We start from the raw sequence: 22,861 nt of genomic DNA, 5'->3' as shown, positions 1-22,861 counted from the left end.
AATAATGTAGAAATGGAAGTGTCTAGTAATGTGATAGGTTTGTTGAGTTGGCTTCTTAGATGCATGTGAGTTAAGAGATGTTTTAGAAGTCATTGATTTCCAGTGTAAGTGAGTTGTAGTCTAGTCAAAAACTATATATTCCATGTTGTTATGTTGATCGGGTCTAGTGACCCCATCATTATATAATGGGACACATTGTGATGTATTTGAGGTAAGCAAGTGTGCAGGCTTAGCCCTGCATTAATAAAGTGTTATGCGGTGTTAAACTCTGCGATTTCATTATGGTATTAGAGCTTATGGTGTGGAGTTGAGAACCAGTTGAGGGAGTTGTGAGAATCTCATGTATTTGAATGAGTTGTAACATCGTTTAAAGCCGTGAACGTGAGGTAGAGTGGAGCTAGCATTCAATGGTTGAATTGAGGAGTTTGATTCTCTGTCATGTTTGATGATCATGTCTGTATCAAGACTTGTCGTGGAGTGTTGCATGTCATGGAGAGCTGGTGAAACGTGACTGTGGAGCAGTGATGGATCCACTTGGTGTGAAGGGATCCACGTTGTGAGAATATGAGATCATTGTTGAGGAGGAGGCATATCTGTTCTGATTGTGTTCAGTTTGCACCTATTTTTATTTATTTAATTAAGGAGTCGTGAGTTCATGAATGGTTTTCGATCTGCGTGTAGAGTTGAAGAATTGATCTGTGTACAAATCTGTGTGTGGCATTAATTTGGAGAGGTGATCTGCATAGCATTGATCTACACCGTGTTTTTGAGCTCGCAATGTTTGCAGCAAACCTTCCCTTATTTTAGTTTGTGCAACTAGTAAATTTTTTTTTGTGAAGGGGCTAGAGGAGTATCATTGTAACTATATGTCCCTGCTCGTGGATAGAGTCAAACTTGGAGTGCAAATTTCTTGTGCAAATCAAAGTGATTAAGTCGAGCCACAGAAGGAATCAACCTTGTGAAGATGTGCATGGCAACATGTAGTGTTGTCGAAGACTACTGTTCTAGTCATCTATGAGTTGATGGGTGGTTGTGCACAACGTAGAAGAAGAGAATTGGAGCAGTGCAGTTGAGCTGTAACCCTCTGAATTATGTCAGGAGCGTGATTTTCGAAAGAGGCAAAGACAAGCATACTTCCTGTGGCCGAATATTGGTGAAGAATGCAGAAGAGTAGGTAATGGCAAGTCCAGTTTGATGATTGTTTCCTATTCATGTGATGCATTGTTGAAAGGAAAAGGAAATTATGGGTAGGAAAAGTAAAATAAAACAATTCCGAAGAGAATTTAAACAATTCAGGGAAAAGTACCATAGATTAGAGGCAGCATATGAAATGCAAAATATAGAGTTGAATAAGCCCAAAATATAATGCAGCGAGGAATCCGACAAAGATGAAAGTGGAAATTTTGCAGAGAGAAAACTCATGGAAGACTCTGTAGACACTGATGAATTGAAGAAAGAGGATTTTGCAATAAAATTTGATGATGGATATTTGTTTCATGAAAATGAATTGCAGGTGATATGTGAAAAGAAATTAGTTGATAAACTGTTATTGTTTTTGATGATTAAGCGGAAAAACATGAAGAGGAAATTGTAGTAGTATGTAGAGGAACAAACAAGTTTGAAGATGTCAAACTTGATTATGATGTTGAGATAAAACTTATTGAATAATGGTTTGAGAAGCCTTTTGAACAAATTGATGCAGGTCCCAAAGCAGCGGTTTCAATGGTGAAGGCTCTTGAAAATGAGTAAAATGGTAAATCAATGAATGATTTAGATGATATAGAAATGGAAAAAATGGTGGACACATCTAAAAATGTTAATGAAAATTTCATGTATTGGAGCGCTGAAGAGATTAAACATTATTATGGATTGATGTGGGAGTTGTCCAATGAACAAGAAATTATTGACTATGAAAATGAACTTGTTGAAAAAGGACTTGAAATAGTCTGGGATCATCCTAGTTACAATAAGAAGCAATATCCAGAGTTCATGATTTGTGGTAGGAAGAAGGCTCAACAGCGTGAAAGTGTTAAGAGTTTGGAGCAGGAAGTCCAAGAAGAAATTTCATCAACATGTTGAAGCAAAGAAAGTCAAGATGAAATATTTGAGTCATATTTGTAAGCCTAGCTGAGACTTAGATCAGCAAGCATTTTTATAGCAATGGAAGTGTCTAGTAATGTGATAGGTTTGTTTAGTTGTCTTCTTAGATGTATCTGAGTTACGAGATGTCCAAGAAGTCGTTGATTTCCAGTGTAAATTAGTTGTAGCTAAGTCAAAGACTATATCTTCCATGTTGTCTTGTTGAAAGAGTCTAGTGATCCCATCATTATATAATGGGACACATTGTGATGTATTTGAGGGAAGCAAGTGTGCATGCTTAGGCTTGAATTAATAAAGTGTTATGTTGTGTTAAACTCTGTAATTTCTATTATTTCTGAGCTGAATGTGGGACCTTTTTCTAGTAGGAAAGGGGAGCAAAGGGAATCTATAGAGTGAAGATGAAGCAGCCAAAATATATAACGACGCTCATATTCTCCCAATTTGTTAAATATATAATGACGCTCATAGTCTCCCAATTTGTTAGTGATCTAAATCTTTGTCGCCTCAAATTATTAACTTGCGAGAATTTTCCAAGAAAACTAACAGTGATATTCGTCTCTACATTTTCTATTTTTGATGTGTATTGCAACATGAAAAAAATGAATTACACTCTATCTTGAAAAGGCATTTAAAAAAATTATATATATATATATATATATATTGCAATATGTATTTTTGATATGTATTTTAAAATGAAATTAATGAATTACACTCTCTGCCCCAAAAACAAATTTGAAACCAATAATATATTTATACTATACACATTAAATAAAATTTAGAGAGTGTACGAAAAGTCAAGATTAAAACATTGAAATATAAATGGAAATAAAAACAAAGCATAATAGATAAGCATGCACAAAGAAACTCTAAAATATTGAAATGTACAATATGTAAATATCATGCCTCACTAGTTTTAAAGCTAGAATTTTCAACCTTAAAAATTTTTAGGGATCATAAAAAAATAAAAATAATACACAAAACCATCGATCTATGCCACCTGATTTAATCAGTTCTCGGAGAAATGTAAACATCATTCAAATTCTTTGGCGAACACCGGGAACTCTTAAAAAAAAAATAAGAACAAATAGCATATTAATCTTAGCATTACACTTTCCAAATTAAAATAATGTATATCGACGAGTTAAAGAGCCAGATAATGTAATTCTCTACAAAGCGGAGTGATACGAAAGGAAGAACAACTTGACGAGAGTTCATTGAAAAGGAAAAAGCGTTACACTGTAATTATAATGATTATTGCATAATTATGTGATGAGAGTGTCCTTGAAGTTCGCAACTTTTAAAGTAATGAAAAATTACAATGAATGTGTCACTGAAATTTGCAATTTTTAAAGTAACAACAAAATTTATAATAATTGTGTGGTTAAAATGGGTTATTTTTTAAGTAATAAAAGTTTACAAGGAAAAATGTTTAATGATTGTGTTGTGAAAGTTTCAATTTTTAAAGTAAGGAAAAATGTATAAGGATGGTATTGTTAAAGCTTGCAACTTTTTAAAGTACTAGAAATTTATAAGGAAAAATGTATAATGATGGTGTTGACTTTTAAAGTAATAGAAGTTTATAACGATTTATAAAGAGTGTTGTTGAAGTTTGCAATTTGCAATATTTTTTTTACATATTATACATCTTAAATTTATAAAAATAAAGTAGTATATCATAATCATTTTATTTAATGCTTCATTGAATCATTGTTGTAAGCTAATCTCTTTGTGATTTTGTGCTTTAAGTGTTTATCATAATCCTATCATCAGAGGATTGGTATTTTTCTCTTTGAAGCAACTTGTTCTAATTGTATCTCATTGAAGCATTGCACTCCATTTGAATCTCATTTGCATATTAGATCTAGGTTTGCATATTTAAAATTTACCTCCAAGCATAAGCTTTGTTGATAGAAATTTTAGGACCAACTTCCCTAACTTTCATTCGATTTGATAAATTTGAGTTTGGAGAAAAGGTTCAAACACGTGACCTCGTATTTATCTTGTGGATGAGCCCTTGTAGGAACAAAGGCAAGTGGGTTCTTAAGGAGGCTAGGTGGACATCATTAATGATGGAATAAGCACCTCCTTGGCCTATCCTTCTTTTAGTTTACATCAATCCTTACTAAATTTTGAGAAATTGAGGGGAAACTTCACCATAGATTAGGCATATAAATTAAAATCAACCAAGATCATTTGAATCGCACATAGTTTAATCTTGCATTCATTCATCTAACATTGCTTCATATTGCATTTTTTTATTTGTGAGCATCTCATTTTACTTATTTCATTATGTTACTTTCTCATTGTCCTTTGATATTGTTCTATCTTTTTTAGCATCTTGCAAGTTCTATCATGTTGCTCATATTCCAACATTGTGCTATCATCTTGTACTAACCTAGTCTTGCAACATTGCGTATCATGTAACTTGAAGTTTCAATTTCTTATTTTGCAAGTATTGTATCTCTATTTGAGCATCGTTTATAAGGCACTAGTCTCTTACATTTTATCTTATTGAATGCCACATTGACTTAATTGAAACTATATTTTGATATCTTCATTGCTGATTAATCATCATACTTGCTAATTAATCCTTAATTCAAGTTATACTGATGGTAATTTCCTTACCTTGTATCTCCTAGAATTTGTTGTCTTCAACAAGCTTTCCTTTAATAATCATCCTTAGGGACCACCCCCCTTAGCTTGCTTAGGAGAGAGCTTAAACAAAGAGAGTTGGGAATAGATGAAAACCCCTTATCTGAGCATTGTGCCTTACAGAATATAGCTTGTGGGGTTGAAGTTTTTTCCCGCACTTAGGTGTACATCTTAGGCGGCAACACTACCCATGTGGGCATTTCATCATTCTATTTTATTCTGTGATCTACACAACTAACTTCCTTTTAAGGTTATTTTTATTGGGAGTGCAAAAACTGAAAAGTAGATTGAGCAGTTACTTGAAGAATATAAAATTTTCCCCAACTCTTCTCCTCATACAAATTATAGAGAATTACTCAAAATTGGGAAACTGGAAGAAGCCTTGAATATCTTCGGCAGAATGATTGAAGTTGGCTTTAAACCAAATTTTATTGCTTAAATAAATGGTTTGGGGTTTTATGCAAAAAGGAGAAATTGGAGGAAGCTCAAAAGCTCTTCCAAGCTATGGTGGAAAGAGGTAAAAAGGTTGATGTTGTGACATATGATGCATTAATAGAGGGGTTTGGCAATGAAGGGAGAGTTGAGGAGGCCAAAAATCTTTTTCTTGAGTTTTTGTGAAAGGGTTGTATAACTGAGGATTCTCGAGACAAGACTTGGAGGGAAACCATAAGAAACAAATGTTCCTATTATGAATTTTGTTTGATTTTGGTTTTGTTCACAAGTTCCCTTGCATGTTTGTTAGATCTATGTATTTGTCATGCATTTTATACGTTATGATCTTTCAACTTGCAAAGGCCATAGAGATGTATTTTATAAAATATAGTCCTTTGCTAAAATTAACATTTTGTATTCCTTTGTTAGAATTTTGTTTGTGATCACATACGTTTTAATTGTGGCTATGGGTTCTCCAGCAACAATTACAAACACTTATGGAAACCTTGAAGTACACAATGCAACCTCACTATATCAGATGTGTAAAACCAAATAGTGTCCTCAAAATAGGGGATTTTAAGAATTTCAATGCCTTACAGCAACTACGTTGTGGTGTAAGTAAATTTTGGCACTTTTTGCTTCAACTTAAGCTCAAATACATAGTATACATTAAAGGAAGATATATTTATGACCAGCATCTTCTTGTCTATAAACTCTGCATTTTCATATTCTAGGGTGTCCTGGAGACAATTTGGATTAGTTGTGATGGATATACCACTAAACGAGCATTTGATGAATTCCTAAATTGTTTTGGCATTCTTTCCCTGGAAGTTTGGAGGGGTAGATTTTTGCATGCCATGTGCTTCCAAGTTAATGATGTTCCTTCTCATAAAGTTCGATGTTGTGTTTGAAAAATGATAAACATTTTAGGCTTCACCCTTTGTTGTTATACCTTTTTAATTCGCTACAACTATGATGAAAAAACTGTGTGACAAGGTTTTCCTACGAGCTAGACAGATGGGTGAGTTGTATGCTTAAAGAATTGAAATATTGGGACAGGCAGCAAGACTCATCTAGCACCAAGTTCACACACATCTAGCTAAGAGAGAATTTTTTTCATACACAATGATGTAATTCATTTCCAAGATTTATGGAGAGGTATTTTGTTCTTGCCTATTTCAAAACCTTTGATCTTTGAGCTTCTATGGTTTGAAATGGGTTGCTTGTTCCTTTTTTCCAATATCTTTGTCTATTGTTTATTCTATTTTTATCTATCTTCAATTATCAATCCTGCGTGAATCAATATAAGTTCATTTGTTTCTCATCCATGAAATTTGTAGGCAAGCTTGCACTTAAGCTTTATGAAGACATGAAGAGGGAGGTTGCTGCAATATAAATACAAAGAGAAATTGTGTGGGCATCAAGCTAGGAGAACCCATTTTAAACATCGATTGTTGGTTATTATTGTCCAGACATGATTTTGAGCAATGACTTCTCGTAATGAATATTGATTTTGACGACAAAGTAAAGGTGAAATTATTATCCAAGTATGTCATTCTCCTGTAGTAATTAGATGCAAACAATTGTTAATTGATGGCTATTATTTTGAAAATTGAAATACAATACATTTTACTTGAGAACACAATATGAGCTAAATTAATATATGGAGAAAGTTGTGTATGGCTTTTCGAATGAAGGAGACAAAAGCTTGAGCTTTTTGAATTTATGTTTTATTGCTTGTTAGCTTTGAAAATAGGTTCAATGTGGCAAGGATAGAGTTGGAGGAATGATGAGTTTACAAAATGTTAGAGATATTGTCTGCCTTTTATCACTCAAACTTAATATTTAGATAACAGAAATATTAATGTCTTTTTTAGGCTTAATGGTGTGCATACAAAGCTCATGCATCTTATAAGAAGAAGAAGCAAACAACACTTGATTTACAATGTGTTTGGAGATCAAGGGTTGCAAGAAAGGAGCTTAAAAAACTTAAGATGGTGAGCTTCTTATCACATCCTTTTCTATCTTGTCTCCTTTAAAAAAATGTATGTGAAGATTTCATCTTGTTTTGAATTTTCAAACATAAATATTGATATTTTGAACACATGCTTCAATTATTATCATAGACATATTTGTTTTTTATTGTATGTATTAGTGTCTTGTTATCTGATAAGAAGAGACAAGTTGCATTGTCAATTAATTTTGGCATTAAGGTTACATTTTTCTTTATTCATCCATACAATACCATGCTTGGGACAATTCCTTTCACATGCTTCTATAGTGGGTCAAGGTAATGACTAGGTAATGACTTTTTTCTTTTAACCAAGAGATTCTCTTCTTGCAGCCTACTAGGAAACCAGGGCATTAAAGGAAGCAAAGAACAAATTGGAGAAATGTTTTGAAGAGATGACATGGCGACTGGGTGAGGGTAATATTTCTTCTTTACTTTTGTTAGCTTTTATGGTTAAATTTCTCAGTTTCTCACAAGATCAAAGTTGGTTGGTCATGTTGAGAAGTTTTTCTGGGGCTTAGATGTATGTATTATGTGGTACTCTTTGGCCCAAGTTTTATTGTTGTCCTGGGATTCTATGTAAAAGCAAATTACATCCATATGAAGATTTATGAATTAAATAAAAGTGGTAAGTTATGATATTTGCTTATATTTCTATCTTAGCTTAAATTTCTACTAAAAAATTTTTATACTTGATATTCAAGTGAAACTGTTGCAGGTATGTAGACCATTTCTGATGGCGATCATTCTGCAATTTCCCTTGGGTCTGTATGAACTGCAAAGGTCGGTGGTCTGTGTGGATGATCGTTTCCTTCCCCAAAATGTAATGCTTCCATTGTTGGCAGGCTTGTACAATGGAATACATCTCTTTATCATAGGTGGGGTACTTCCGGACTGTGTCTGAAAGTGTTTCACTGTGATATGCCACTGGATGTCCATGTTGAGTAAGGACTGCCCCAATAGCATAGTCAGAGGCATCTGTCTCGACCTCAAATGGTTGTTGTAAATCTGGTAACGCGAGCACTGGTGCCGTGCAGAGGCGATCCTTCAATTCCCTGAATGCCTTTTGTTGAGATTCAGACCAAAAGAATTTTGCTTTCGCCCCGCCCTTGGTGACTTGAATCAAGGGCCAAGAAATATGAGAAAACCCCAACACAAACCTGCGGTAGAAGTTGGCAAGACCTAGGAAGCTGCGGAGCTCTGTTAGAGTGGTTGGAGAGGGCCAATCCCGAATGACTTGGATCTTGGCTGGATCTACATGCACCCCCTGTTCATCAATGATGTATCCCAGATACTGAACCTGGGTTATGCCAAAAGTGCATTTCTCCAAATTGGCACATAGCTTGTGTTGCCGCAGTGTTTGGAGAACCTGTCGGATGTGGTGGAGGTGCTCTTCCCAACTCTAGCTGAAGATCAGAATGTCATCCAAGTATACTACTACAAAGGAGTTGGTGAATGGCCGCAAGATGTCATCCATTAGCCTCATAAAGGTTGCAGGAGCATTCGTCAATCCGAAAGGCATGACCAACCATTCGAAGAGGCCCTCCTTGGATTTGAAAGCAGTCTTCCACACATCGGAGGGTTCGATTGGTACCTGGTGATATCCTGACTTCAGATCGATCTTGCTGAAATATTTCGCCCCCTTTAGTTGGTCTAGGAGGTCATCAATCTACGGGATCGGGTACCTATTACGGACAGTGATCTTGTTCAGCGCCTGATAGTCAATACAGAGTCTCCATGTCCCATCCTTCTTCTGTACCAACACGATCGGACTCCCACAGGGCGATGAACTCGGACGAATGTGACCTTTCTACAGGAGCTCCTGAATCTGCCTCTTGATTTCATTGTTCTCCAGAACGGAGCGCCGATAAATTGGTCCATTGGGTAGCGGCGCACCTGGGGTCAGATCGATGGAGTGCTTGACTTGACAGTGCAGAGGAACCCCTACCGGGGAGGTGAAGATGTCCTCGTACTCCTCCACAATCTTGTCCATTTGTAGTTGTCGTGCAGAGGGACCCTGTTTGGAGGTCGCGGCCACTGTCTTCTTCTTTCCTTGAGGGCGTATCATCAGGAAAACAAATTTCCTGGTTTTGGAAATGATCTTACTGCATTGTTTTGCAGTAATCAAAGAGATGGCGGCAGGTGGTGCTGCCTCTGGTATCCTGAACAACTTATTTCCCAATGTAATAATAACAACACGGGGCCTGGATTCATACACAGCATGTCGCTTCCACAAGTATGGTTGTCCTAGTAATACATCACAAACTTCAAGGGGAGCAATGTCACACAATACCTCATCCGTGAAGGGCTTGATGTTGTATGGAAGGCGACACTGTTGGCTCATGCGAAGATCTCGTCCTTGGTGAAGCCACCCAATGGTGTATGGTTGTGGATGTGCTGTGGTCGGTAAGCCCAACCGCTTCACGACCTCTGCCGAAATGAGGTTCTTTTGACTCCCGCTATCAACAATGAACTGTATCGGGGAGCCCTTTACCCACATCTGGGAGTGGAAGAGACGCTCCTCCTCCTCTGGATCTTCGGGTTCATTTTTCTGGATATTTGCGGTAGCAACAGTGGCGCTGGGATCCGCATCAATGATCTGCTTCCCTTTTTCATACCCCTTATCGGGTTCTGACTCAGAGTCGGAACATGCATCTGATTCTGAAACCTTTAGCTCAGCCACCAGTGACTGCTTGGCCCGACACTCACTTGTGTTATGAGTGGAGCTCTTATGGAACTCGCACTATTTTCCAGTGTCCTTTCTCGGCTTCGCGGCGTTGTTCTTTGCTTGCAGCTTCGGCTGGTTGTCTTGGGTTGTCCCGCCTTGGCTTTGTCCTTTGTTCTGTGGTTTAGGGGCACCTTTCCCCTGCTTTGGATTTGCAGATCCAAAGTCTCGCTTCTTTTGTTTAAACTTCTACTCGGCCTTGACGGCATATCGGTATGCTGCACCGAGCGAGGGGATGTTTAGGAATTGTATTTCTTCCTGGATGTACTTGTGCAGGCAGCCACGATATTTGAGTATCAAATGTTGCTCCGAATCCTTGATACCCAACGTTGTGCGAAGGGTATGGAAAAGATTGGTGAACTCCGGCACGTCTTGGTCCCTTCCCTGCCGCAGCGTGGTCCACTTTATGTATTCATCCTCATAGCTTCCGACAGGGTAGTACTGCTCCTTGATGGCATCCCGGAACGAATCCCAGGTGGGTGCAGCTGAAAATAGTGAGCCAGTACTTTCATCCTTCTGCTCGCAGTAGGTTTCCCACCAGTCCTTGACGTGGGGGGCTGCTTTGAGAAGAGCAAAAACAATCTTTTCCCGACTCGAAAATTCATGAACAGAAAAATAACCCTCTAGCAGATTTAACCATTTATCTACGACATCTGCGTCTATCTGACCCTCGAATATGGGGATTTCAAAATTAACTTGTACCTTAAAGGGTGTGGCGTTTCCAGAGTAGCTGCTGGAAAACGATGCGTCGCTTCTGGGTAGCCGCTGAAGGATCTGGGCAAAGCTGTCCATCATCGCGTTCCGTTGTCGCTCGAGGGCTTCTTCGAGCAAGATTTTGATGGGATCTCCTGCCCCCTCATCTTTCTTCTCGTCAGCCATGGGAGGCCGTCGGGATTTGCGAGGCTGGTCTTGCAAAGGTTCAACCAGTTCAAACCCTAACTCCTTATATCCCGACCTTGTTGGGGACATGCAAAGAAAAACAGAGAAAAAACAGACTGCTCTGATACCACTAATCCAGATTTAAACAGGAACGCAACAAATTACAGAGATAACCATATACACAAAGATGCAGTGGAAATAATACTTCATTTCATTAATGGAAAATACTGAAATATGCTTACAACCAGAAATGGAAATAAACCAGCTAGGGCGATGGTAGCTTATCTCTGAGAAGAGATGTGATGGCTACATGCCTCTGAACTGTGTTACAATGAGGCTCGAAGGCCTATTTATTGTTGAGAAACAATGGAAAACCCTTAACATTCCAAAACCTAACCCTAGGAGATGAAACGCCAAACTGTGGGCCCCGTTTGGGGTAAATTGGTACATCAACTTCCCAGGGTCGTAACTTTGGCATATGATCTCCGTTTGACGCGTACAATAGCTCATTAGAAAGATCTATCCGAGCACTATCATTGTTGGAATGGGGAACATTGTTCCGTGGACCCATGTTGCCCCTGGATTCCCCAAAAAACATCGTTTAGGGCCTCAAAACGGCTCCGAAAGTTCAGGACCCGAAAAACTACTAAAAATAGTAAGTTGTGCTACAATTAAGGAAACTGAAAATGCTAAGAAAGACAATGGTGGGGGTCCAGGTGGACTTGGCAAGTGGCCACCAATATCCACCTGGATCAGTGGGAGGGTTGGGTCCTCGTTCCTATACCATTAGTAAGATGACTTTAGTTAGCTTTGTAATGTTAGCATCAGTGGAGTTCCTAGGGTTCGGAAATCATAGTAACATGATTTGTCTCCACGATGTTTGCACACACCTGGTTCATGATATTATTTTTCTTGACTATGAACTTGTATCCTTGGATCTGGCAAAAAAAGGGCAAAGATTTATACCTTCCTCAGTTTTTTCTTTAAACACTTGGGATGTGGCTCAACCATCTTTTTTTATTGTAATAAAGTATTCTAACTTTATTAGTGGACATTCTTTGATGGTGTATTACGGGAATACGGTGACGAACCCCTATGATAATGATCGTTGGTACACCACTCATTCTCCTCTGTTTTGATTTCAATTTGGGCTTGGTTTTAATTTCAAATTGGCAACCTGTAGGTGTATAGTTTTGATTTTGGTTTCCTTTGCATAACTTTTATTTATGCTTGTAAAACTCATTTCTTAGTATCAAACACGTAGCCTAGGTGATGAAGCCATTGAGGAAATAGTGCATCGTCTACAGGGACAGCGTGGCAGGCACTATGGGAGGGTTGGGTCCTCATGCCTATACTATTAGTAAGACGACTTTAGTTAGCCTTGTAAAGTTGGCATCAGTGGAGTTCCGAGGGTTTGGAAATCACAGTAACATTATTTGTCTTGACGATGTTTGCACACACCTGGTTCAAGCTATTCTTTTGCTTGACTATGAACCTGTATCTTTGGATCTCACAGAAAAAGGGCAAAGAGTTTTTACCTCCCTCAATCTGTTCTTTAAACACTTAGGATGTGGCTCAACCATCTTCTTTTATTGTAACAAAGTATTCCAACTTTATTAGTGGACATTCTTTGACGTTGGATTATGGGAATATGGTGATGAACCCCTATGATAATGATCACTGGTACACCACTCATTCTCCTTTATTTTGTTTTCAATTTGGGCTTAGTTTTATTTTCAGATTGACAACCTGTAGGTGCCTAGTTTTGATTTTGGTTTCCTTTATAGCTTTGATTTATGCTTGTCAAACTCTAGGTACTAGGTTTAGTTCTAAACTATTGATTTTAGTGTTTGAAACTATGCAAATTTCTAGGAACATATTAGATAGGCTACGGTTTTGATTTCATCTCAAACTAGGCTTAATTTTTTTTCAACATTGCAACTTTTTGGGTGTGTATCAATTTGAATATTGTTTTGATCTCAATCTCCCCACACATAAAGAAGATTTAGTTTTAATTTTAGTTATGGAAGCTTTTGGATTCATATGATTTAAGATTTTAGATAATTTAGATGGGTTTTTCTGCTGTAGTAATCCATGGTTTATGTGTAGCTAAATATGATTAGGCTTGAAGGAAAGATGGCAATCATCATTGTTGCAACCATTGACATTGGAGAGACAATAGGTCATCTCTTTGCAGCACATGGTGCCTAAGACCTGAGAGAAGATGTGAAAAACACAACGAGGGTTGCAGAAGTGCGAGAGGAACAGAGGTGGTTGTAGCAGTGCATAAAGGCACAAAAGTGGTTGCATCAATGCAAAAACATAGAGGCAATAGAGGGAGCACATGATAGTAGCAGAGGTAGCTTCAACATCAGGGGGCTTCTAGCCTGACAAGGATGTTAGTGGTTGGGTAGATCAATTACTTACATCTCAGTAACTGAGTTGTAGTGCAGTAGTAGAAGTGGTAGTTCTATGGGCAACACGATGCAGCATGATGAGAGAGAACTACAGTGCATATGCAGTGTTGGGAGGAAGGACTAGCAACAACACAGATGCAAAGGGAGCTGTAGTATAGATGTAGCAGTGGTAGTGGCGGAGCCATGGGAAATGGTACAAGAGGCAGCAGTGAAGAGGATGTTGGGTAGCAGACCAAGCATCAGCACAGGTACTAGTGCCGGATGATCAGGGTTATGTTCAGTGGTGGAGCATTACTATAACACATTCCTCGGTAAGAGAGAGTGTTTATTTGGGGTAGCATTAGATGTGATCTAACCATCAAAATTGGTGGTGAGGCTAAAGCACATGAGATATCCAAGACCCAGAAACGGTTTGGGGAAATTCCACTCGGTTAGAGAGATATTAAAATAATTAATATTTTTAATGGGGTTCCTAAGTCTAAAATTTGGAAAATTAAAATCTTAATGGGTATTAATATAAAATTGGGTGATAATGTTCTAAATGACATGGATCAAGCCAAATCTAATCTTAGCCATTGATTAGGGAATTAATCTCAGTCGTTGAAGATTGAACAAGAAATCTATAAGAGGAGGCTTCAGGGTCAGTTGGAGATACACCAAGATTGATCAGTCAGTTCGATTTTCTAGAGTGGGGTTTGCTAAGAAAATTTGAACAAGTGATCTAAGTTGTAGCGAGGGGAAGTGAGTGCATAACAAAGAGACAGAGATAGTACCAGAGGGCCAATGCAGTGACTGAGGAGGCTACGCAAAGCCAGCAGGAGCCACATATAGGTTCAGAGAGACTGTGCAGAGGCTAGCAGGGCTTGCATGGGTGATACAGAAGGCCAGAGAGCCAGCACAGAGGCTAGTAGGGCCTGCGTGGGTGACACAGAAGGCCAGAGAGGCAGCACAGAGCAATAGAGGGCTGATGTAGGGGGTTTCAAAGCTATGCAGAGGCCAGGAGGGCTGACGCAGAGCCTCAAAGAATCGTGGGAAGGAATTTTGTGGAGCAGACTTGCTGAATATCTGATTCTGAAGAGAGGTATTACTGCTATATAGATATCTCTGTTGGGTGAGCCGGTTTGGTACCCTAGTTGTACTCTTAAGTTTATTAATAATAAAACCCTCAGAACTGCTGCACTGGTTTTCCCAAGTTGGGTTTTTCCTCGGACGGTTATCCAAAAATAATGGTGTCCCTTGTGTTTTTGTCTATTATTTTAGTTGATGATCTATAGATGGTTGAGTCTGCAATTGTGTTTATTTTCAATATTTATATGGTTAAATAACTTGTTAAGAAATAAACAAGTAGGTGAAATAAACCAAATAACGCAGAAATAATTTCTGACGTGTTAGACTTAGAAATTCCAACATGTAGGCAAGATTGCACCTAAGATTTATGAACACATGAAGAGGGAGGTTGATGCAATACAAATACAAAAATATATTGCATGGACATCAAGCCATGAGAACCCATGTTAAACATTGGTTGTCGGCTATTATTGTCCAGACATGATTTTGAGCAATGGATGCTCGTAATGAATATTGATTTTGTCGACAAAGTAAAGGTGAAATTATTATCCAGGTATGTCATTATCTTGTAGTAATTAGATGCAAACAATTTCTAATTGATGATTTTTATTTTAAAAATTGAAATACAATACATTTTACTTGAGAACACAATATGAGCTAAATTAATATATGGAGAAAGTTGTGTATGGCTTTTCGAATGAAGGAGACAAAAGCTTGAGCTTTTTGAATTTATGTTTTGTTGCTTGTTAGCTTTGAAAATAGGTTCAATGTGGCAAGGATAGAATTGGAGGAATGATGAGATTACAAAATGTTAGAGATATTGTCTGCCTTTTATCACTCAAACTTAATATTTAGATAACAGAAAGATTAATGTCTTTTTTAGGTTCAATGGTGTGCATACAAAGCTCATGCATGTTATAAGAAGAAGAAGCAAGCAAAACTTGATTTACAATGTGTTTGGAGATCAAGGGTTGCAAGAAAGGAGCTTAAAAAACTTAAGATGGTGAGCTTCTTATTACATCCTTTTCTATCTTATCTCCTTTAAAAAAATGTATGTGAAGATTTCATCTTGTTTTGAATTTTCAAACATAAATATTGATATTTTGAACACATGCTTCAATTATCATCATAGACATATTTGTTTTTTATTGTATATATTAGTGTCTTGTTATCTGATAAGAAGAGACAAGTTGCATTGTCAATTAATTTTGGCATTAAGGTTACATTTTTCTTTATTCATCCATACAATACCATGCTTGGGACAATTCCTTTCACATGCTTCTATAGTGGGTCAAGGTAATGACTTTTTTCTTTTAACCAAGAGATTCTCTTCTTGCAGCCTACTAGGAAACCAGGGCATTAAAGGAAGCAAAGAACAAATTGGAGAAATGTGTTGAAGAGATGACATGGCGACTGGGTGAGGGTAATATTTCTTCTTTACTTTTGTTAGCTTTTATGGTTAGATTTCTCAGTTTCTCACAAGATCAAAGTTGGTTAGGTCATGTTGAGAAGTTTTTCTGGGGCTTAGATGTATGTATTATGTGGTACTCTTTGGCCCAAGTTTTATTGTTGTCCTGGGATTCTATGTAAAAGCAAATTACATCCATATGAAGATTTATGAATTAAATAAAAGTGGTAAGTTATGATATTTGCTTATATTTCTATCTTAGCTTAAATTTCTACTAAAAAAAATTTGCCTGTCGCGATAGTTATTTGAAGATGCTCTAAATTTATTGTCTAATGATTGTGTCTAGAGATTCCGCTCATTTTAATATGGCTAGGGGATTTCTGGTGGGATCATCAGTAGATTGGATGATGAGTAGGTCAATGTTAACAAACATTTCAGTTTAGTTGCTACAAGCGCATATTTGTATGAACATAGCCTTTTATTTTTCCCATTGGTAAGTCTAGTGTTTTGTGATATCATAAGGAAAATTAGGATTTTATTTCTAGGTAGGATTATGTTATCAAACAACAATAGACATAGATAGTAGAATTATTTTATGAAATAAATGAATATAAAATCCAATAACGAATAATCCTTTAATGAAAATAACATTACTCTAGGGATTACTACCCTTTGTGTTGAAAATATATTTAACAAACAATATACAGTGTTCATCATATTAAATGATTGTTATATAAATGATTTTAAATTTAGAATACTATCAATGAAATTACTTAATTAATACAGTGTTCAGTTAATAATATGTATTTAATAATATTTATAACTTTTTCATTTCAACATGTTATTATGATCTTTTATACCATTTATTTTAATATTTATTAATAATTTATAGATATTTTATTGTTAATTAGTAATTATTAATATTATCTATTTTCTACCCTTAATTGTTATTATTTAATATATAGTAACCTTTTATATACAACCCTGATTAATATAATATTCTTTTAAATTAAATAATTGAGTGAACATATGATCCTAAAGCCATAAACAAATATTGTGTTTTACATATATTAACAAACATAATACTCTATATTTTTAAACATTCTATTCTTCCGAATTAATCGTGGAAACCATAATTTTCGGGATTATAAAGCCTCCTCCATCTACGACTAAATCTATGGCAAATGATTTGTCAAATTCATAAAACATTTTACTTCAATTTACACACTTCTCAACCCACAAAGATACCTGAATTTTCTGTAATCCTATTGGTAACTTCTCAAATCCTATTGGTACCTGAATCTTCTGTAATCTGAACATCTAAAACATCAGACGACTGAGAGAATTGTCCCTGCAAAGGGAATTTCAGTTTAGGACAGTTACGCAGATTAAAGGTCCACCTTCCATGTTCCACACCTGGCAGCTCCCGTATCTCAGGGCAATCAACAAGATCTACGGATTTAAGATCTGTAATCTGCCCCAACCCTTCTATTGTCTCGATCTTTGCACATCCTTTAACACGCAACGCCTCCAATGATATCAAGGCTTCAGCACCTGAGATCTCCTCTATGTTTTCACACCCACTAAAGTGGAGAGTTTTGAGTTTTGGCAGACCACAAAGCCTTCCAATTTTCCTCAATTCCTTACAATTATATAACAAAAGATATTGAAGGTTAGGGCACACACCTTGAAGGTTTGGGCAAATAGCTCCATGAAACTCTGTTTCTGTTTCTCTTTCAACCCTTCTAAATGGAAGCTCGCTCAGTGGACACTTTCCTACCTCTAAACTTACGAGACTGTTCATCTTTTGAGGTAAGTATTCTATCCCACATCTGATTATCCTCAAACTCATCAACCGAGTCAACAGTCCAAAGGAATCGGGCAAGCATTTCAACCCTGGGCAATTCTGTATGGTCAAAGATTCCAACCGAGTCAACAGTGCAAAGCATTCAGGCAAGCATTTCAATTCCGGGCTATCTAAGAGCAACAAAGTCTTCAAGCCCCTGAGATAAACAAGCAAAGGTGGCAGCATTTCCAACAAACGATCCCCTCCTAATTCCATATATTCCATCTTGGAGAGTTCTCCAATACCATTTGCTGGCAATCCTCTTAACATCGTTCCAGACACATCCAATTGTACCAAGAACCGTTGATGTGCCACTTGGGGAGGCAATTCCCTCACATTGCTACAACCTTTAAGATCTAACTGTTTCAGGGTGCTAATATTTCCAAATGTTTCGTTGGAGATGGTCAAATTTGAGCAACCTCTCAGAAATAGGTATTGCAGTCCAGCAAGGTTCCCAAAAGAACTTGGAAGCATCTGCAAACTGGAAGCATTTGTCAAATCTATTTTCTGGAGGTTTGCTAGATTTCCCAGTGAATCAGGAAGCGAGATCATTTCTGTGCAGTTTCTTAACACTAAGTGTTCCAAGGAATGCACATCACATAGTTCTTCCGGCAAAGTTTTGAATGTTGCATGCCTTATGTCAATCTCTACCAAGTTCTTCACCTGCATTAAGGACTTGGGAAAGCGACAAAGCGGAGCGCAGATACACAGCTTTCGCAACTGTTGAGGCACCTGCAGTGTTTGTGTTTCAACTATCACAAAAACGTCTATGATGATTTTCACTTAGAAAATGAAGTTGAACGCTGAAGGGAAAAAAAAAAAACACATACCTGAGATTCACGTTCCCACAATACTCTTAATTTATTTCCTTCCACTTCCAAAACTTTTAAATTCTCCATGGGAATACAGGAAGGTAGGGAAGAGTGTGTACACTTATACCAGCGGATCCACTGGATCTGTGGTGCTCGGGCCCTCCTCAGTATCCGTTCCAAATAATCACCTTCAGCCGAGACAAGTTGCAAATTCAAAATGCCACAAAAACGGAAATTATCTAAAAGACGCCTCAGATAGTTCCCAAACAACTCAGGACTCCATCTTCTGTACCATGACATCTCACTCATCAGCAAGCGAGTATTGTCTTCATTGAAATTGAGGGGACCATCCATCATAATTCCGCGAACTTCGATGTTTCCCTGTTCATTCATGAAAAGTATACAAAGGTTTTTCTTTCTTTCTCAGCAAACAAATTAGAAACTTAAGTATTCATCTTCAAAAGTTTGAATGATTGCAGCACTTACACATGAGGATCGCTCCAATAAATGATCGATGTTGTTGGGCGTCTGATGCCAAAAACGTCGAGTAGTCGCTTCCTCCGCAATATGTCTTCCCATATCTCTGATTTGATCATGCATTTTTACCTTATTTTCACCATCAAGTTCCAAGAGACACTTATTCTTTAGCTGACCAACTGAACCACAGATTTTTATTACAGTATCTATGTCTTTTCCAGTGAAGAAGCAAGCAATATCTAAGAATATTTCTTGATCCTTTGAACTGAGCGAGTCATAACTGATTTTAAGTCGCTTATATATCTCGGTAGGTAATATGTGGTTTAGTCGATTTAATGTGTCTTGCCAGTAAGATCTGTCTTCACCAGAGAGCTGTGCACCGAACACCTTCAATGATAGTGGTAATCCATCGCAAGCTATCAAAAAACCATCTACCAGATCTGCAACTTCTGGTAGAGGATTTGGCTGATTGAAGGCATGAGAGCAGAAGAGCTTTCTGGAGTGCTCCAAATTTAGCCCCTTTAGCTCGTAGACTGATGTCTCTGCGATGTTTTCTATTTTGAAGATTTTCTTGTCACGAGAGGTGATCAAAATCAAGCTATTGGAGCTAAGAATATCTTTAATTGGGAAAAACGGTTGCAGCTGTAGAGCATCATCTACATCATCTAAAATTATAAGAAAGCTATAAGAGGAGGATAGATGCTTTAAAAGCTCCTCTATACCTTCATGAATGCTGTATATTGGCAGGTCGAATCCAGTCAATTCCTTCAGTAGTTTCCTCTGCAAAGAATGTAGAGAGCCATTGGCTGCGTTTTCTCTGACATCGTATAAAAAACACGATCTACTGTAACGCCATCTCCTCTTGCTGAAGTATTGTTTGGCCAGTGTTGTCTTTCCAACACCGCCTTGACCCACAATCCCCACAACGTTGCCCTTCTGCTGCTGCAGAACATTGGTTTCAAATTCCTTCAACTTTTCCTCCAAACCTGTTGGATGTTCGGCCACAAATTTCAATGGTGTTTTGTCAACATGATTCCACACGCGCAGCACGACCGCTTCCAACAGTTCTCCCTCGTCCCTGAATATCAGAGAATAAAACAACTGGTAAAAGGCACTTATATAAAATGTCGCATGCCTAACAATGCATACCTAGATCGGAGAAGAACGGAAGAGGGAGGGAGGTGGTCAGTTTGAGATTCTTACCCATTAAACTGCTTTAACTCGAAACCACTTATGTTTGCAGCAGTGGAGAGAGCTTCTCTCCACTTCTGAATAGTCTCTGAGTCGTATCGATTTTTTTCTTCGTGCTTCAGCAGGGCTTCAGCGTACCTTCCATCTTTCCCCGTCCTGCGGAGCTCCCAAGGCTCCACATTGTAAAACACAGGAAGAATAGTGGCCCCCGTCCTTATCATGCCGATGAGCTCATCCAGACACCATTGAGAGTTCGCATAAGTGGGAGAAAAAACCGCTATGTGAATAGCGGCACTTCGAATTGCGGCTTCAATTTGAGATGGAAAGGTGCGCCCCTCTTCCAATTCTGGTTTGTCCAAAAACACTCGCAATCCAGACGATGTAAGACGTTTGTAGAGATGACTGGCGAATGTCTTCTTCACATCGGGACCTCTGTGATTGATGAATACCTGATAAGAGGTCGATGGAGAAGAGGAAGAAGCAGCACTGTCACTGTGTTGGGGAGCGGTTTGTGCCATTTGAATGAGAATTGCGATGAATGGATAGACAGGCTAATGAATGGATAAAATGGCAGACAGAAAATAAGCAGGTAGATAGATCAGATCGCGGAGCTCACGAGAACTAATCAGCGAGCGTGATTAGATGATTGAAGCGCAGGCGGGTGGATTAAAATGGCGAGACGCCTTGCAAATTTTGTGGAAATTATGCTTCGTCTCAGATGAAGAATTTACCAAATTTGCCAATAATTAAATATTCCACCCCTGGAAATTTCGTAGATCTAACGCTGCGCAGTGTAAAGGTCCCATCTAAACATAAAGGATTTATGGGCCCTCGTATATTGACCGACATTGTCAAAGTCAATTTCCTGGAAATTATGTCCAGAGTTTTCCAGTGGTAGGAAATTGGAAATTATGTCCAGAGTTTTCCAGTGGTAGGAAATTTTGTGGAAATATGTCCAGAGGTTTCCAGTGCCATGAAATTTCGTGGAAATTGTGTACACAGGTGTGAATACAAGGATTAATCAACCTTCTTTGCACAATTCTGAAGAAGGAAGACCCGTAGCATACTTTCCCTATCCACTTCAAATCTTGTGGATGTTTAGTCTAATCTATGATCAAGATTCAAAAGGATCTATCAACCGCTCAGGAATTTCCATCGCTTGGGGCCCTCTTTGTGAAGTAACAAATAATTGGAGATAGAGTTCAAACGCATATCCAAACGTGAGGAGTGCAGTTTTAGTATATTGATTATGAAAACAAAATGTCACGGTGTAGGACAATCAAGCAGCTTTAATTTAAGGAAATAGGCGTTGTCCACTCTGGAATATTCGCCTCAGCAAAAACAAAAGATTCCAATTTCCACCACATGCGCACCGCAGAGTGAGGACATCCTGCTTGGACATGACCAACAACCATCGACCGTGATTCGTTCTGAGAGCCGTAGTGACTGTAGGTGGGGACATCATCGGTTCGCTTAACCCTGGTTGGACATGGCCAACAACCATCGACCGTGATTAGTTCTGAGAGCCGTCCAGGTTAACGGAGTGACTGTAGGTGGGCGCCTACAGTGACGTACATGTGCTTGGATGGTCAATAAGCATTAGGCTAAATGTTATTTAATGTTTTGTAGTACAAAAAAGTTTCCAATTTGATAAGACAAGAAAACTTTTGAATGCTTGGAACTTTCGCCATGATAGCAAAGCCATGACTTTATGTGTATTGGCCAACCAATGTAAGAGTAGGTAACAGTCGGTAAGTAAAATTTTCTTGGATGTGTCCTTTGCAATCCCATCAAACTATGTAATCAAAATTTTGGGAGGGTTCCGGGAGAGCATTTTCATGGGCGATTCCTATTTCCACCTCCATAGCAAAGTTAATGCTATGGAGGTACCCTCTGACAGCCCGACGACCACCATTCACCATGCATCATATTTCCATCCATCATCGGTCTCCGGCATCCCTCTCCGGCTGCCCATCTGCGCCCCGGCGACCCTGCCCGCAGCTCAAATCGTATTGATTACAGATTGATCGCCCGCAGCTCAAATCGTATTGATTACAGATTGATCAAATCGCAGCCACCCTCAAATCGATCGTATTGATTACAGATTGATCAAATCGTATTGATGACATATTAATCAAATACGGCGCGTGGCCTCCACTCACTCAAATCATATTAATTCCCGGGAGAGCTCATTTACAGATGGCAAGAATGCGACCAACCTCCTCCCGCCTTCAAAACCCTTCCTGCTCCGCGGCAAACAGAACAAAACCTGCAAAACCGAACAGAACATTATCTGCGAACAGCTGCAAAACCATTCTGCGAACAGCTGCAAAACCATTCTGCGAACCGAGGAGCGTTCAATTCAATACCTGGAGGAGCTGCGGCTGGCAAGGTTAGTGCCGAATTCTTGGTGAATTTTGTAATATCTTCTTGTAATAATATCTTATACGTTCTCTGTACTGTAAAATTTTCAAGACATAATGGCAAGATGTGTAATGTGTAAATTTGTTAGTAGCCATGATCCCAAATATTTCCAAAACCAGTAACTGATATAAAAATAACATGATAATCCGAAAGAAGAGTGATCATTTAAAAAATCACAAGCTAATAAGTGCACACTGAATGATACCTCTGGTTAGAGAAATCTGTTGCCAAAATTTTCGAGAGGAAAATTTCCATATGCAAAGGCCAATGGCCGCAATTAACCCAACTGTAGCGGATGCCACGGCCAGAGTTACTCCAAGCACTTTAGATCTTTGGCCTCCTGCAAATTTGCACAAGAAAATTGGCTACCTTTTAATTCACAAAAGAAAAAACATTACAAAACCAGTAGATATTCTTAT

At 38.2% G+C, this 22,861-nt stretch overlaps 1 protein-coding gene and 1 long non-coding RNA gene across 2 annotated transcripts; both read right to left on the bottom strand.

Moving 5' to 3' along the window:
* Nucleotides 1-16,810: 16,810 nt before the first annotated feature.
* Nucleotides 16,811-21,043, bottom strand: LOC149255113 (disease resistance protein Roq1-like). The gene is made up of 4 exons (XM_089457173.1): nucleotides 20,031-21,043; nucleotides 18,837-19,905; nucleotides 18,369-18,731; nucleotides 16,811-18,270 (listed from the first exon to the last, which is right to left on the bottom strand). Exons 1-4 carry the CDS (start codon nucleotides 20,534-20,536, stop codon nucleotides 16,972-16,974), a joined length of 3,237 nt encoding a protein of 1,078 aa, XP_089313299.1. The 5' UTR covers nucleotides 20,537-21,043; the 3' UTR covers nucleotides 16,811-16,971.
* A 1,043-nt stretch (nucleotides 21,044-22,086) lies between these two features.
* On the bottom strand, nucleotides 22,087-22,777 carry LOC149255112 (uncharacterized). The gene is made up of 3 exons (XR_016266337.1): nucleotides 22,648-22,777; nucleotides 22,388-22,472; nucleotides 22,087-22,287 (listed from the first exon to the last, which is right to left on the bottom strand). It is a non-coding gene; the product is annotated as an uncharacterized LOC149255112 (long non-coding RNA).
* Nucleotides 22,778-22,861: the final 84 nt, after the last annotated feature.

Source organism: Pinus tabuliformis, chromosome 7, assembly GCF_031772625.1.
Source record: "Pinus tabuliformis cultivar Carrire ecotype Pingquan chromosome 7, CPIR1, whole genome shotgun sequence".
Taxonomy (NCBI): domain Eukaryota; kingdom Viridiplantae; phylum Streptophyta; class Pinopsida; order Pinales; family Pinaceae; genus Pinus; species Pinus tabuliformis.
Note: the sequence above shows the minus strand (reverse complement) of the source record. Positions and strands in the feature narration are given on the sequence as shown.

Coding starts and splice junctions, on each gene's coding strand:
- LOC149255113 (XM_089457173.1), bottom strand. CDS start 20,536: ATGGCACAAACCGCTCCCCAACACAGTGACAGTGCTGCTTCTTCCTCT. Junction 19,906..20,030: donor GAGTTAAAGCAGTTTAATGG/GTAAGAATCTCA, acceptor TCTGATATTCAG/GGACGAGGGAGAACTGTTGG. Junction 18,271..18,368: donor TGTGGGAACGTGAATCTCAG/GTATGTGTTTTT, acceptor CAAACACTGCAG/GTGCCTCAACAGTTGCGAAA.